This window comes from Canis lupus, chromosome 21, assembly GCF_048164855.1.
Source record: "Canis lupus baileyi chromosome 21, mCanLup2.hap1, whole genome shotgun sequence".
Classification (NCBI taxonomy): domain Eukaryota; kingdom Metazoa; phylum Chordata; class Mammalia; order Carnivora; family Canidae; genus Canis; species Canis lupus.
In genome coordinates, this window is record NC_132858.1 from 4,779,064 (window position 1) to 4,796,633 (window position 17,570).

General features: G+C 40.1%; 1 protein-coding gene across 2 annotated transcripts in view; it reads left to right on the forward strand.

Annotated features, from left to right (window-relative positions):
• KLC2 (kinesin light chain 2) overlaps positions 1 to 17,570 on the forward strand; it is a 158,971-nt gene that overhangs the window by 94,073 nt on the left and 47,328 nt on the right. For both annotated transcript variants that reach the window (XM_072789973.1, XM_072789974.1), the window contains exons 2-5: positions 345 to 432; positions 11,842 to 11,931; positions 12,593 to 12,718; positions 17,199 to 17,343. In XM_072789973.1, the coding sequence (XP_072646074.1) occupies positions 345 to 432; positions 11,842 to 11,931; positions 12,593 to 12,718; positions 17,199 to 17,343 (449 nt within the window). The remainder of the gene's footprint in view (positions 1 to 344; positions 433 to 11,841; positions 11,932 to 12,592; positions 12,719 to 17,198; positions 17,344 to 17,570) is intronic.

The following is a 17,570-nucleotide window of genomic DNA, read 5'->3' on the forward strand; positions in this document are numbered from 1 at the left end:
AGAAGAGGGACCGAATAAGCAAAATAAACATCTATGCCTGCCCTTGGTATACCTATCCCCCTCTCCTCTCAGAAATTGCTCCCATGTATTAGGAGTAAAAAAGTATGTCAGTTTTACCTTGAGATCATTGGGTATCCACAGAAGTTCATGGAATAAGGTACCTTTTGACAATTCTCAAGTATCAGAGTTAAATAGGAAGGTGCTCTTTTACTAAAGGAGGACACAGTTTGGCATTCTAACATTCCTACTCTAAGAGGTAAAACAGTGTTTCCCCAACATCATCTGTCACTTTTCTCATAAGTTCCTTATGTTTGACTGGATTGTCTTTCTCAAAATTTTTCTAGGCTGTTCAGCTTGACCCTGAAGAAACTTGTCATGCTTAAAGAAATGGACAAAGATCTGAACTCAGTGGTCATTGCTGTGAAGCTACAGGTGAGTTGAGCAGGATTGTTTATTCAGGGTCCAAGGAAGCTGGAAACTTTTTGCCTACTGTTGGGACTCCAGAAATACTGATGGCTACCTCTTCTCTCCTTCCCTCCATTCCTTCCTTCCTCTCAGCCACACAAGGAGCAATAGTGTAAAATGTCTGAGCTCATGAGACCTAATGAGTCCCAGTTCTGTTTCTTAGTTAAACCACTTAGTTTCTTTGTCTGAAGACTAAAAACTTGGACCTTCCTGCCCTGCATATCTAACAGGATTAGTACAGTATCAAGATTGGGTGATACAGATGCTAAACTGTTTGATAAATGATTCAGAAATTGCTGTGGTGGCCAATGCCTGTTTCAGTCTTACATCCAGGGTTTCTGGGTCCAAACAATGCATGATTGGAGAAGCACTTTGGGGGTTTTCTATAAGGTAGAAGAAATTAATAGATTATTGTTTCAGACTTGGCAATTAAAAATTTACTAGAATATTTTAACTTCTAAGTAAGCCACACATTTAACTCCTTATAGGAGTATCCTTGAAGATCCTTACTCAGTATCTTCAAGAATGTTTCACAAACATTCATACTGTAAGCATTCCCAAAGTTCAGGAAAGAAGGGAGAACTGAACTACAGGAAGGTTAAGGAGTTTACCTGTTGCCAGCTAATTACCAGGTGGCGGAAGTGGTACTAGAAACTAAAGAGCAGATAATTGATATAATCTCATTAAGCTCCACTGCTATACCTTCCTTAACTGTTAAGTCCTTCCTAATGATGACTCCCTAGAGTTTACTGAGATCCTGGAGTCATTAAATAATAATTAGATTCTTCAGCTTAAGAATGGTATATTTAGTGAATTCTTACTCATTGAAAAGTAGTGAACTATATGGTAACTCCCTACTAACCAGCATATTTTATTAGTTAGATCAGCTATGATGCAGTAGTTTATTGTTCTAGTATTAAAATCCACATCTGTAGCACTCACAGTATGTGTACCATGCACATGGAAGAGGTCCTCAGTTCTCTTTCTGAGGTAAATATGTTATCTTCATTTAGTCCTCAAAACTTAAAGCATTTGGGGCACCTGGTTGGCTCAGCGGTTGAGCATCTGCCCTTGGCTCAGGGCGTGATCCCAGGGTCCTGGGATTAAGTCCCTCATGAGGAGCTTGCTTCTCTCTCTGCTTGTGTCTCTGCCTCTCTCTGTGTCTCTCATGAATAAAATATTAACAAAACAAAACTTAAAGCATTTGAGCACTCCTAATGAATTTGTGCATGTCCTACTTTATATTCTAATTCCCTGTTCATCTTTGTACATAATTCCTCCAAATTTTGTGAAACGTTCCCAGGCATGTTGAAAAAGCAAGTATGAGACAATGATGCACAAGTGGAGATTTTCAGTGTCTTTGCTTCCTGCCCTGATCTTACACCCATTTCTAGGTCATGGCCAGGGTTCCCATTTTCAGAAATTGTTGCCTTTGCTAAAAGCTATTGCTTTCCAATGCAAACACTGTTGGTATAGTTCCGAAAGTTGCCCGCTGTTTTTGCCGTTCCCACAGTCAAATGCCTTTGCCAAAAGAAATAATATCCTTTATTTCCTGATTAAATATTTAACATTCTGTAAAATTTTAAATTATAACAAAAAAACTATAAATATTCTGAATTTTTTATTGCTTTTCTTCCAAGAAGCTGAAAGTAATTACAGATGTTATCACATTCATTTATCCAGTGACTTGTTTATTCATTTCTTCATTCATTTAATAAGTTTTTATTGAGCATCTATTATATGCAAAGCATTGCTACAGGCACAGGAGACACAGCAGTGAGAGGATAAAACAGAAATGGGAAATTGCATAAAATACTTCTTTTTTTTTCAGATTGATTTATTTATTTGAGAGAGAGTACACGTTGTGGGGAGGGGTGGGGGTCAGAAGGAGGAAGAGATAGAATCTCAAAAAGACTCCCCATTTTTTTTTAAGACTCCCCATTGAGTATAGAGCTTGCTGCAGGGCTCATAAGCCTGAGATCATAACCCACGCTGAAATCAAGGGCTGAACACTTAACTGACTTAGCCCGCCAGGTGTCCCAAACATGCATAGAGAGTACTTCTACTTCATAGTGAAGTATGTTTCTTGTCTTAAATACTTGTCCAAGTCAGTTGTGAATTAAAATAGCTACTTTTGGGGGCACCTGGGTAGCTCCGTCATTTAAGCATCTGACTCTTGATTTCAGCTTAGGTCATGATCTTGGGTTGTGAGATGGAGCCCCATGCTCTGCACAGGGTGTGGAGCCTGTTTAAGATTCTCTCTCCCTCTGCACCTATCCTACTCATGCTTGTGCATGTATGCTCTCTCTCTCTCTCTCAGATAAATTCACTAAGTAGCTGCTTTTGTTATGGAGCACTATTTTTATGTGAAAGAACAGACAATCTGGTTATTCCGACTCAGCTACTTGGAAGATATTTTCTTGAAAACAAACAAAGTGAACCTATCACTTCAAGGGAAACAACTGAAAATACTTTAAGCCAATGATAAATGAAATTGGATCTTTCAAATGAAAATTAGAATTTTGGAAAATGTGTCTGTCACTATAAGCTTCCCAGCTTCTCAGTTCTTAAGGACTTTTCTAAAGAGATCAGTGGTGATAGTAATGATAATAATTTTTTAAATTGTACAAATAGTAAAATGTGTAACATTTGAAATGTTTGCCTAACTCAGTGAACCAGTGCTTTCCAAATTACCAATGCATGATGTTACAAAATCATGCTGGGTAAAAGATCTGTTCTAAGAACAAAATAGACCAATGGATTGGATTTTATTTTTAACACTTTATTTTGAAATAATTTTAAATTTGCAGAAGAGGTGCAGGGATAGTACATAGAATTCCTATATTCCCTTCACCCAGCTTTTCCCAGGGTTAACATTTTTCTTAATCATAGTACATTTATCAAAACTAAGAAATTATCGTTGGTACAATACTATTAACTAAACTAAAGGCTTTATTCAGATTTCCCAGTTTTTCCACTGATGTCCTTTTTCTGTTAATAAATTGGATTTTAATATTTAACAGTGCTACAAAAGCCTCCTTCCTTTGTTTTTAACTTCGTATCTCCTTGAGTATTGATTTTTTTCATATACTCAACCAAAACAATATTTTGCAACAAATTGAATACAGAAGCAGGTAGGAGAATCCAGCTGTCTTCTGTTAGCCAGGCATTAAAGAGATTCGCAGAAATGTAGAAGTATGCCCCCTGCTTCATACTGCTGTTGAGAATATAAAATGATGTAGCCACCTTGGAAACAGACTGGCAGTTCCTAAAAAGGTGTGACATAGAGTTACCAGGTGATGCAGCAATTCCACTACTAGATGGTGCCCAAGAGAAGTGAAAACATGTCCACATAAAACCTTACACATAAATGTTCATGGCAGCATCTATTCATAATACTTAAAAATTGGGAAAAAACCAGGTCCATTAACTGATAAGTGGATATGTAAAAGGTGGTATATCCATGCAATGGGTATTCTTTGGCAATAAAAACAAATAATGTAGTATGTCCATGCTACAACATGGACAAACCTTGAAAACATCGTGCTAAATAAAAGGCAGGCACAAAAGACCACATATTGTATGATTCCATTTATATGAAATATCCACAATAGGTAAAATGATAGAGTCAGAAAGTAAATTAGTAGTTGCCTAGGGGATAGGCAACTGGGGATAGGGGCTGAGAAGGTTAATAGGGTGACAACTAAAGAGTATGGGGTTTCTTTTTGGGATGATAAAAATGCTCTAGAATTAATTGTGGTAATGTTTGCACAACTCTGAGTATCCCTAAAAGTCATTGATGTGAGACTCAATCCCCAGGACTCCAGCATCATGCCCTGAGCCAGAAGGCAGATGCTTAACTGCTGAGCCACCCAGGCGTCCCTAAGTGAATTTTAATACGTATTTTTAAATATCTCAATTATAATTCCTGATACAGTAAACTGATAGATGTACCTACATAACTAAAAGCTTTTTGGGTATATAATTTTTTAAAAAGATTTTATTTATTCATGAGATACACACACACACGCGCGCGCGCACACACACACACACACACACACACAGAGGCAGAGGCACAGGCAGAAGGAGAAGCAGGCTCCATGCAGCGAGCCTGATATGGGGCTCTATCCCAGGACTCCGGGATAATGCCCTGAGCTGAAGGCGGACGCTCAACTGCTGAGCCAGCCAGGCATCCTGGGTATATAATTTTTGAGTGTAAAAAGATTCTGAGACTGAAAACTTTAAGAATCATTGTAGTAGAAGGAAGGAGACAACAAACACAATAAGGACATTATCTACAGGCTTTCCTTGAAATCTAATCCATTCTGAGAAACATGTTGGATGGCAGCAGCCTATCTTCCTTTATTTAAATGGGAAAGATAACAATGAATTCTCAGACATCCAAGAAACCTCCACCTATTTCCTCAAATATTACTGTAGCACTCTTAAGTATCTTTGTGACCATTCACCAATAATCTTGTATTTTTTAAAAAAAGAAGCATTTAAAACACCAGGAACCTAATTTTTACTGCATTTAATACTCCTTAATGTGTACTTTTATGTGCTATAAATAATGATACTGTAGTATCAGATATAAATTGTTTTGCTTCTATACTACAAATGAAGATATGCTGTTACATAGCTTAAAGATGATACGTAAAGATAATAAAGATAATTTTCAAATTAGACCCAAGTTGGTAGTGCCCCAGGCACCTGAAGAAGCAAGTACTGGGACCCATGAAGAGCAAATCTTTGGAGAAGGGTGGGAAAGATGAGAACAGTAAAGCACCATGCTTTAGAAGTGCCAGTGCTGGGATCCCTGGGTGGTGCAGCGGTTTGGCGCCTGCCTTTGGCCCAGGGCGCGATCCTGGAGACCCAGGATCGAATCCCACATCAGGCTCCCGGTGCATGGAGCCTGCTTCTCCCTCTGCCTATGTCTCTGCCTCTCTCTCTCTCTCTGTGACTATCATAAATAAATAAAAATAAAAATAAATAAAAAAAAAAGAAGTGCCAGTGCTCACCGTGATCCTATGACTGCCCTGCATTCTATGTCCTGTTACTGGCACTCGTAGATTGGTTTTAACAGGTTTGCAATTCAGATAATGCAATTGGGATAGAAATTTTTACAAGTATTTATAGCACATATTTGGATAGCAAGAGTTCAAATAGTGAGGGCTGCTGCTATTAGGAGGAGATATGTCCTGTGGAGAAATAAGATAAAGGGATGGGTGAGGGAAGTTACAAATTATATGTGGTGATCAGGGGTAGGCCTCATTGAGAAGATGACATTTATGTAAAGACTTTGAAGGAGGTGAGGGAGAGAGCTATGCAATATCTGGAGAAAGAGCAATCTAGGCAGAAGGAAAAGGCAAGATAAGACCCTAAGGCAGGAATATGTCTGATAGAATCAAGAGAAAAGAGGAGGTGCCCAGTGAGGCTGGAGAGGAATGAGAACAGTAGATGAAGTCAAAGAAGTAGGGGGGACAGGATGTGCAGATAATTACAAGGTCTCTGGCTTTCAATCTGCGTGAAGTAGAGGGTTTTGAGCAAAGGAACGATGGGATTGTTCTGGTTGTTGTGTGGTAAAGAGACTTATAGATGGGAAAGTGAAATCGGGAAGACCAGTTAACAGGCCATAATAGTGATTCAGGCGAGAGATGAGGGCAGCACCAGAGTTTTTTCATCCCTTCCCCTTCCCTTATCTTTTTAAAGTTTATTTAAGCAATCTCTCTACACCCAACAAGGCACTCAAACTCATGACTCCAAGATCAGGAGCCACATGCTCTACTGACCAAGACAGCCAGGCACCCTGCCAGAATTTTTTCTTAAGCAGTTGGTGGGTGGAAATGCCGTTAAGTGAGATGGAAGACTGTGGATGAAGCAGATTTGGAGGGAAAAATCCAAAACTCAGCTTATCGTATTGTTTCAGATGCCTATTAAACATCCAGGAGGAGATGTTGAATAGACAATTGAATATATGGGTTTAGAGTCCAGGAGGTAGGTCTGGTATAGAGATATAATCTAGAGAGTATATTTAAGTATATTTAAGACCCTAAGATTGGATGAGAGAATTAGGAGCGGAGTGAATATAGAAAAGAGAACAGGTCTAAGGATTTAGGCCACAGGCACTTCAACATTAGGAAGTCAGCAAGAAAAAAAAAAAAAAAAAAGGAAGTCAGCAAGGAGAGCAAAGAGACCAAGAAAGAGTAGCCAGAGGATAAGAGGAAATCCAAGAGAGTATGGGGTTCCACATCCGTGGAAGGATGTGTTGCTGGAAGTTAGGAGTGATCAGCCCTATTAAAAGCTGCAGATAGATCAAAGGAGATGAGAACAGATATCAGATTCTTTAAAGTGAAAATTATTTGAGACCTTGTCAATAGCATTTTTGGTGGCATGGTGGAGATAGGAAGGTTGAGTGGAATGCATTTAAGAGAAATAAAAGGATTTCAGGAGAGTAAAAATAAGACAGCCCTTGAGGAGTGTGCTATCAAGTGAAAGCAAGATACAGGTTGGTACCCAGCAGGGCACCTAGGGATGAGAGGTTTTTTTTTTTTAAGATGAGAGAAATAACAGCATGTTTGTTAATGGGAATGATCCAGAATAAAAAGGAAAGTTGATTATGTAGGAGAGGAAAGACTGGTTGAAGAGCACTTGAGCAGATGAGAAGGGATGAGCTCTGATGCCCAAGTGGAATGGTTGACTTTAGATAGGAGTGGAGCCTTCATCTTTGTACCGGGAGGGATGAAGGAAACATGAGCATATGTGCTAAGTAGGCAGGTATGCTGGGAGTTGTGGGAACCCTTTTCCTATTGCTTATATTTTGTCAAAGTTATCAGCTTAGAGTGAGGAGAAGTAAGGAGGCGTTAGGGGTTTGAGGAAAAATGAGAAGGTACCATTATCAAGTAGAGTAGAAAAGTGTAAAGACTTGGGACAATACAGAGTAATTGCCAGGCTGCCTTGTCGGCCCACTACAAATTCAAGGTCATATATTACAGACAGACCAGTTTGCCTGATTATATGATTCTCTCTGGGCATGTTCACCTGGTACAGTTGGTTTTAAACAGGGTTGTGATTTACCAAATGAGTACAGCAGAATAGCAGCAGAGGACAGGAATTAAGTTTGTATGCTAGCACATGTTTATAAAGATTGACTATGGCATTAAACTGGGTAAGGAGAAAAGAGAGACAGCAGGAGCCTGAGGAAAACTGAAACAATGGAAGGATCCTTGGATTATTGGCCCTGGTAGGCCTGAAGGATTATTGTTGTTGACAAACCAGAGAGAATGAGCTGAAAAGGGTAATCAGAGAGTGGGGTGCATGAAACTGAGATTAGGTATTGGTTGTACTTATTGGTAATGATAAGATCCAATTTATTGGTAATATAATTATTGGTAAAGATAAGAGTATAACTGTATGGGTGAGTAGGTAAGACAGTATAAGAACAAGATCATTGGAAGAGAGGGATTATGGGATTGAGGCAGCCAAAGTATAGGAAAGAACGTATTTTGAAATCAGAGAGAGTTATGGCTGGAGTAGTACTGAGGAGAGGAACAGTGAGTGAGGAGCTAAAATCAAGAAATGAATAAATAAAAAAAAATTAAAAAAAAAAAAGGGGGATCCCTGGGTGGCGCAGCGGTTTAGCGCCTGCCTTTGGCCCAGGGCGCGATCCTGGAGACCCGGGATCGAATCCCACGTCAGGCTCCCTGCATGGAGCCTGCTTCTCCCTCTGCTTGTGTCTCTGCCTCTCTCTCTCTGTGTGACTATCATAAATAAATAAATTAATTAATTAATTAAAAAAAAAAAAAGAAAAGAAATGAGCAGGAATGACTATACCCAGCAACAGCAAGGGATAGAGGACAGTATGAACTAAGGGTATCAATTCAGAATAGGGTTTTTAGAGTGATGGAGGGGAGAATGTTCTAGAGCTCATGATGAAAACAAGAAGGAGGGATCCCTGGGTGGTGCAGCGGTTTAGTGCCTGCCTTTGGCCCAGGGCGCGATCCTGGAGACCCGGGATCGAATCCCACGTCCGGCTCCCTGCATGGAGCCTGCTTCTCCCTCTGCCTGTGTCTCTGCCTCTCTCTCTCTCTCTCTCTCTCTCTCTCTCTCTCTCTCTGTGACTATCATGAATAAATAAATAAAATCTTAAAAAAAAAAAAAGAAAAAAGAAAACAAGAAGGACACCTTCCCCATCTCCAGTCTGGTGGTATGTGGGTTATGGGAAAAAAAACAGCCACCATTTGGGAGAGTTAACCCAGAAGCCATGTCTTCAGTGGAGATGCGGTTTCGGCTAGAGCAGGGTTTCTCAGCAGCAGCATCGAACATGTGGGGCTGTTCTGTGCATTGTAAGATGGTCAGCAACAACCCTGGCCTCTACACTCTAGAGATACTTCGCGCACACACCAGTTATAACAACCAAAAATATCTCTAAATATTGCCAAATGTCTCCTACCTCTGGTTGGAACCACTGCTATATATAAAACACATTTTGAATTCTTTTCAGGATTTCTGAGCTTCATTTTATGGAGATTTTAAAAATCAAATAAATCCATAAACTCAGGTGAAAACTTTGTCAAGATTCTTGTTCACGGAGCACCTGGATAGCTCAGTTGTTTAAGCGTCTGCCTTTGGTTTGGGTCATGATCCCAGAGTCCTGAGCTCTGTGTTGTCAGGCTCCTTGCTCAGAGGGTAGTTTGCTTCTCCCTCTCCCTCTGCCTCCTCCCCCTGCTCATGCCCTGTCTCTATCTCTTTCTTAAATAAATAAATGAATAAAAATCTAAAAAAAAAAAAAAGATTGTTCGTAATAGTGGTTACTACAAAAAGTGTTATCCAACAGACGAGGCAGAATTTCCTTTATTATTTTTAATTGGTATGATATAACACTATTCTCATTACAAAACATTGTGAAATATTGTATTTAGATTTTCCTTCCTGCATTAAACAAAATTTGCATTTTGTAAAAACAAAAATTAGGAATGGATATAAAACCTAAATATAAAAACTAAAATTATAAAATTTCTAAAGGGAAACAGCAGAGTATCTGCTCCAACACAGCAGAATAATTCCATAATCTTAAGAATAGCCAAGAGATTTCTTAGGTAGGAATGCATTAACCATAAAAAAAATAATAAAGTACACTTGATCAAAATTAAATACTTCATCAAAAGATACCATTAAGAAAATGAATAGGCAAAAAAATATTTACATACTTATTTCTGACATGTGACTTGTATACATAACAAAACTCTTAAAACTTGAAAACCCAGATAAACCTGGACGCTTCAAAATGGTAATTTACAAACGACCAGTAAACTAATAGAAAGGTGGTTGATAGTCATCAGGGAAATGCAAATTGCAATCACAGCGATATTTCACTATATGTACCCATTAGAATCCATGATTCAAAGCCTGATCACACCAACTACTGGTTAAGATATGGAATAACTAGAGCTCTCATATACTGCTTCTGGGAATGGGAAAGGTACCAACACTTTGGAAATTGGTCTGGTAGTTTCTCATAAAGTTAAACATACAGACCCAGCAAATTCATCCCTTAGGTGTTTGCCCAAGAAGAGGTAAAACATGTCCACACAGACTTGTAACAAGAATGGCAGCATTAAGGATGCCTGGGTGGCTCAGTGGTTGAGCCTCTGCCTTTGGCTCAGGTCGTGATCCCGAGGTCCTGGGAGAGAAGCAGGGAGCCTGTGTCTCTGCCTCTCTGTGTGTTTCTCATGAATAAATAAATAAAATCTTAAAAAAAAAAAAAAAAGAATGCCAGCATTAGCCATAATAGCCAAAAACCAGAAACAACCTAAATGCAAATGTTCAGCAAAGTAGAATGGACAGAGTGTGATATATTCATAGAATAGAATTCAACTCGGCAATAAAAAGGAATGAACTACTAGTACATGCAATACCCTGTATGAATCTCAAAAGATGATGTTTGAAGAAGCCCAACCAGAATAGTACATACTGTATGATTCCATTTATATGGAATTTTAGGATTGGCAAAACTAACCTATGGTGAAAGAAACCAGAACAGTGCTTACCTCCAAGAGAGCAGTGTAGAATTGTCTGGGAAGGATCACAGAGTTTTGTTTTGTTTTTTTTTAAGATTTTATTTATTTATTCATGGGGGGGGGGCAGAAGTAGAAGCAGGCTCCATGCAGGGAGCCCGACGTGGAACTCGATCCCAGGACTCCAGGATCACACCCTGGGCTGAAGGTGGCGCTAGACCACTGAGCCACCAGGGCTGCCCGATCAGAGTTTTTATGGAGCAATAGAAATGATGCATGTCTTGAGGCAGATGTGGGTTACACAGGTATATGTGTTTATCAACTAATTGATCTGTGTACTGGTAATCTGGGCATTTCATTGTGTTTAAATTGTCAATTTTTTAATTTTTTTGAAAAGTAATTTATACAGATTTACTGGCATTCCTTAGGCCCTCCTGCTGATCTCTTTTTACACTTTAGGAATATTTGGCCCATCTTTATTTTTAGAGCTAAAAATGTTGGGGTATCTAGCCCGTTGTCAGGTTGGAGGGGGTAGGGCTGAAAGGAAAGGTTCCTGGGAAAACATTAAGCTGAGACCTGAAAGATGAGTGCCTTAGCAGTATGTAGAAGCACGAATGAGCATCCAAGAAGAAAAAAAGCACATGAAAAGAAAGGCCCAAAGATAAGACAGTGCAGGTGAAGTGTCAATTTGAGAGGAAGAATGGAAGCAGAGATGAGCATGGGGAGATCACACCCCTCCTCAAGGTACTGCTACCTGCCTGCTCTTCTTTGGGAATGTTAGGAAAACTCATGAAGAAATAAATTGCTTTTATGTGAAAACCTTTTATGAACACGGCATAAAACATTTTTTTTTGGCATAAAACATTTAAATCATACCTATGATATGGCTTGATTTTATTGAGTATAATAAAAATTGATCAACTATTTGGTAAGAATGTAGTCTTAAATTTTTTAAGTTTGTTTATTTATTTGACAGAGGGAGTGAGAGAGAACATGAGTGGAGGGGAGGAGCCAGAGGGAGAGGGAGAAGCAGACTTCCTGCTGAGCCGGGAGTCTAACTCAGGGCTCCATCCCAGGACCAAGTTAATAGAGTTTAAATGTTGTTTGCAGGGGCACTTGGGTGGCTCAGTGGTTGAGCATCTGCCTTTGGCTCAGGTTGTGATACCAGGGGTCCTGGGATTAAGTCCTGCATTGGGCTCCCCTGAGGGAGCCTGCTTCTCTCTCTGCCTATGTCTCTGCCTCTCTCTCTGTGTGTCTCTCATGAATAAATAAATAAATAAATAAAAAGTTTGCAAACTTAGTATTTCTTTTGATCTGATTTTTGATGATACAAATTTGACCTATTTTTTCTTGGTTTCAGGGTTCAAAAAGGATTCTTCGCTCCAACGAGATCATCCTTCCAGCTAGTGGACTGGTAGAAACAGAACTCCAATTAACCTTCTCCCTCCAGGTGAGTACTCAATCTTAGGTCATTGATGTCCAGTCTAGTCCCTAAATAGTCCTTTAATCTGGAGACTGTTTTATCCAAGAGCAGCTATAGCCCATTGAATTAAAGTCACCCAATGAATTGAGCCTCTATAGCTAGCCTAAAGGGCCAAAGCAATCACTTAGCCAGCCACAGTGAGGAGGCTGAGACCCAAGTGCTTTTCTTTTTCCTTGGATAAGGCTGTTAGCCTACCCATCCTATCTTAGGCTACCTGCAGCCCTGTTACTTCTCTTTGGTAATCTGCAGCCCACTCCCCAGCTGAGTGTGTCCCCTTCAGTCTCATTCCGCCTCCATGTTGTAATCTTGATTCCTTCCCTCTCCTCCTTATCCCTTTTTAGTATGTCTGTCTCTCATCGTAATTCCAGGAGCCCAAATTGAAGCACATGGAGAAAACACTTGATCACATGGCAAACAAAGAGGCAGTTTTCTGAACATGTGTGTACCACAGAGCTGCAGAATCAGACCCTCAGCAGCAACTTAATGGTGGTTCCTTCACCCCTGATTCCCCATCTTGTACAGACAGGAGACAGGCAAGAAAGGTTGTGCCAAATATCCCCAGCAGGATGAAAACCCACCAAGGACCCAGTTGCTTATTAACTGTGCTTGATTCTTTTGTACTTCGCAGTATCCTCATTTCCTGAAGCGAGATGCCAACAAGCTACAGATCATGTTGCAAAGGAGAAAGCGCTACAAGAACCGGACCATCTTGGGCTATAAGACCCTGGCTGTGGGACTTATCAACATGGCAGAGGTGAGAGGAATGGTCTCCAGCCTTTAAGACAGAGAGCCCCCCCCCCAAAAAAAAGACAGAAAGCCCAAGAGAGACACCAGGCCCCACCAGTTGAGCCCAGCAAATGATATTCCCAGCCTCCTGGCTGGGTGCTTTATTCTATTTTACAAGTCAGTTCTTTTATTGGAAATTCAGGATATACCTCTTTTTATCCAGATAGTTTCTCCCTCACAAAATGTTTTTCTTTAAGTTTAAAAGAAAATTCAAACTTAGAGAAAAGTTGTAAGAATAGTGTAAAGAATTCCCATATGCCCTTCACTCAGATTCTTTAGTGTTAACATATTACCACATTTGCCTTATTTTCCTCTCTCTATATAAACCTTCATGCATATTATTTTCTCTGAACCACTAAGAGTAAGTTGCAGACACAATGCCCTATTACACTGTGCTGTGTTAATTTCCTAAAAATAAGAACTCCCCTGTGTGGTCAGCACCATTCCCGCCATAAAGATCAGGGCATTAACATTGTTATAAGATCACCATGCAGCCCACAGTTCTTGTTCACATTCCCCAGCTGTCTCAGAAATGTGCTTTAAAGGCCCAGGATTTAATCTAGGATTACATGTTCATTTAGTTGTTGTGCCTTTTTAGTCTCCTTCAATTTTCAACAGTTCCTCAGATTTGCCTTGTCTTTCATTCCCTTGACATTTTTTTAAGAGTACAGGCTACAAAAAAAGAAACAAAGTACAGACTGGTTACCTTATAGAATGTTCCTCAATTCAGGTTTGTCTGATGTTCTCTGAAGATTAGGTTCAGGTTATGCATTTTGGGCAGAATCACCACAGAAGTACTGCTCTGCAACACAGGCACTGCTCCACACCACTTTGTTCCATTTCTGGTGAGGTTAGCTTTTATTGCTTGGTTAAGATGATGTCTGCCAGGGTTTCCAACCTAAATTAATACATTTTTTGTATTTACCAATGAAAAAATATTTTATAGAGTGATGTTTTGAGACTGTGTAACAACCTTTTCTCTCCTCATGTTTTTACCAACTAGTTGTGGCATCTATTAATGATTCTTGCATGAATCAAGTATTATTTTGATGCTTGCCAGACAGTGACTTTCTAATCCCATCATTCCTGCTATATACTTTAGTTCACTTTCTATTGTAAAACAGAGCTTTCTCTTCTTCCCCATTTGTTGATTGGTTCATTTTTTGTATTAGTTATGGACCTATGGATTCCTGTTTAATTCAGTGAGGTTTCTGTAACTGTCATTATTTATTTTGGTGCTCAAATTGTCTCAGATATGGCCAGTGAGAGTCCCTCCAAGCTGGTTCCTATATCTTTTCTTTAATATGTCCTATCATTCTTTATACATTTCTTTACTTTCTGGTATAATATATCACCTTGTACTTTCCCTGATCCAGCCTTGAAATGAACTGATTCTCTAAAGAGTCCTGGTTCCTTTTAGTGGAAAATGATATTTAGAAACCAAGATCTGGGTACCAGAAGTATTCCTTTTCCCAGTTGAGGTGTCATTACTTCTACTCCCTCTCAATAGATAGAGCTAGGAAATATATCTCCTTCTGTGTATATACACTCATACATGCATATAAACATGTCATGCCTATTTCCCTGTCTATGTCTGTCTCATCATGAGCTCACATTCCAACCAATTCCAACCCAGTACCATTTGGGCTTCTTAGAATAAGCCTTTCCCCTTCCCATAGTTCTAATTTCCTCCTCCAACAGGATGAAAGCAGGCTCTCATTATCCTCAATATGTTTACTCATTTGTGTAGTTCTCTTATGTGCCAGGTAAATCCACTCAACCCTGACAAAGGGAAAAAAGGGGCCACAAATCAGTTTTACTTTTTTTTTTTTTTTTAAGCTGAAGCAATAAATAGCAATAATGCTATTATGACCACAAAGCACCAATTCAACAAGGCATTGAGGGATCCTTGCTCAGCAGTTTGGAGCCTGCCTTCGGCCCAGGGTGTGATCCTGGAGTCCCGGGATCAAGTCCCACATCAGGCTCCCTGCATGGAGCCTGCTTCTCCCTCTACCTGTGTCTCTGCCTATCTCTCTCTGTGTATCTCATGAATAAATAAATAAAATATTAAAAAAAAACCAAGGCATTGATAAATAGAAATTCAGACAAATGTCTCTTTGAACAAACATGTAGCAAGCCCACCTTTTCAAGTTCTTAAAAACAAGTACTCAAACTAAAAATCAAACAAAGCATCAGAGCAATTAAAACAAATTACACATTGGGACACCTGGCTGGCTCAGTCAGTGGAGCACACAACCCTTGGTCTTGCGGTTATATGTTCAAACCCCATGTTGGGTGTAGAGATTACTTAAAAATAAAAATCTTTTTAAAAATTACACCATCATGAAGGAATATACATAAAAATATTCTGTACTAGTAACAAGGCTTTTTGATCTTTAACTCTTGGCAAATTCCTTCAGAAACAAATTAGTTATAAATACCAATCATAAAGTGAAAAAATGTTGTCTTCTATGGAAACAAAATGCCAATTGAAAGTAAATCTATGCAGAAAATACCATTACCTCCTGTGAAAGAAGCTGAATATGGATGGGTATCCCTAAGACACAACAGAGTTTCTGTTTTCAGAGGTTCTGCTCCTGTAAGGGCCATGACATATGTTCATCTCAAACATCACAGTAGGTCCCAGCAAAGCCCTAACAAGGTCAACTGAAGGAGCCTCTATGAAAAGGAGTGTTATCAATTCTATCCAAATAACACAAGCTGGGCAGCCCAGATGGCCCGGTGGTTTGGCGCCGCCTTCAGCCCAGGGTGTGGTCCTGGGGACCTGGGATCCAGTCCCACGTCAGGCTCCCTGCGTGGAGCCTACTTCTCCCTCTGCCTGTGTCTCTGCCTCTCTCTCTCTCTTTCTCTCTGTGTGTGTCTCTCATGAATAAATAAAATCTTTAAAAAACAACAAAAAACAAATAACACAAGCTCTAAGGAGCAGGGGCATTCAAGGGAGATCGCAATCTCTCTTTTCTCCCCTTCCCCAGGTTTTCTTGTTTTTAATATCCCTACATCTATAACAAGAGATCATTCAATTTGGTCTTTTTTAAAGGATTTTGGGAAAGCAATCTGGAGAAAAATCCCTTTAGTGGAGAGAAGTGTTCAATTGTGTCAAAGATCACTCTATTTGACAAGCTTCACAGGAAAACCATCCTGTCCACAAGTTATCCTTGTTCCTCCTGGCTGAGTTCAGGTCAGCCAATGAGTTACCTTGTCTATCCAATAGGATTATATATCATTTGACTGAAATTCTTTACATATACATTCGTGTGTATTCTATTTACAAAGGTTCATCACATGAAACGAAATTATGTCATTAGTATTTTTTGAGGTCTAAGACCCAGTTCAGCTGTACTGTGAAGAGTTGTTTCAATGTTTTGCCTATAGAGGTTTTACATGATACTTACAGATATTCAGAGCAGGACCCCATTTAACTGAAGTCCTGTCAACATGTCATTTCTTGTCATCAATAGCAGGGATTTTCCATCAATTTCCTATTCCTGAAAAGCACTACCTTGCTCCTCAAATCCTGCTGTTTGGAAATAGTTGACATCCATCACAGTCTTGTCTGCAGGATCTAGTGGCCTCCCATTCTTCATGGAACTCCCTGAGTGGCGGGTACCAGGAGGCTTTCCCTGCTGTGCAGAGCTCAGTGGCTGCCACATGCCCAGCCCCATGCAGCTGGCCCACAAATCAGTTTTAAAACTTATATCTACTTTAATACATTAAATAGGTGTATTTTGTGATCTTAATAAATAGAATATGTGAGATAGTCCCAGCCCATCTATCTTTCCTCTTTAGGTTTTGAATTAGTATGAGGAACTATAGGGAGTGAAGTATTATGAACACAACATTTCCCCACCTTTGTCAAGCCCTTCCATTTTCTCAGGTCCTGTAGATCCTTTTCCCCATTGCCAGACATAAATACAGGGTGGCCCCACCCACCCTGGAGAACCAGTTCTGTCAAGGACTAAAACTAAAATGTAGTCCTAGAGATGAGCCATCTCATCTGAGTCATTTTCAGTCTTGAGCCTTGATTTTTGTTTTTAAGCACAGAACCTGGACCAGTGGCTGGCATTTCAAGTAAGACTTTGAAGGCAATAGGAGAACAGTAGGCATGGATTTGAAAGATAGTGAGAAATGTATTAGGGGCACCTGGGTGGCTCATTTGATTGTCTGCCTTTGACTTAGGTCACAATCCCGGGGTCCTGGGATCGAGCCCCACAGCTGGCTCCCTGCTTAGCGGGGAGTCTGCTTCTCCCTCTGCCCCTCCCCCTGCTTGTGTTCTCTCTCTCTCTCTCAAATAAATTAAAATATTAAAAGAAAAAGAAAATGTATTAGCACAATGCCATTCCCATAGGCTTGCACATCCATTTAGGTTTATGAAAATGGACAATTCACCTCCCCTAGTGAGGCATTGCATTGCTGACTTGTGGTCTCAGGTGATGCAGCACCCTAATGAAGGCGCCCTGGTGCTTGGCCTGCATAGCAACGTGAAAGATGTCTCCGTGCCTGTGGCAGAAATAAAGATCTACTCTCTGTCCAGCCAGCCCATTGACCATGAGGGAATCAAATCCAAGCTCTCTGGTAAGATATATGCAGTATCTTGAGGTCCTGTGGGTCAAAGCCCCATCACCTGCTCCCCATCCTGGGAAACCTAAAATGTTCCTATCAAAGAGAAGTTTAGAGATCCCTGAGAATAAAACGTGGCCTGCCATGGCTGTGGCACTCTCCTCTACCCCAGCCATATTTCCACTTGACAGGAGCCCTGATTCCAGCCAACCAAACTCTCTTAGGCCAGATCTTTGCGTTGC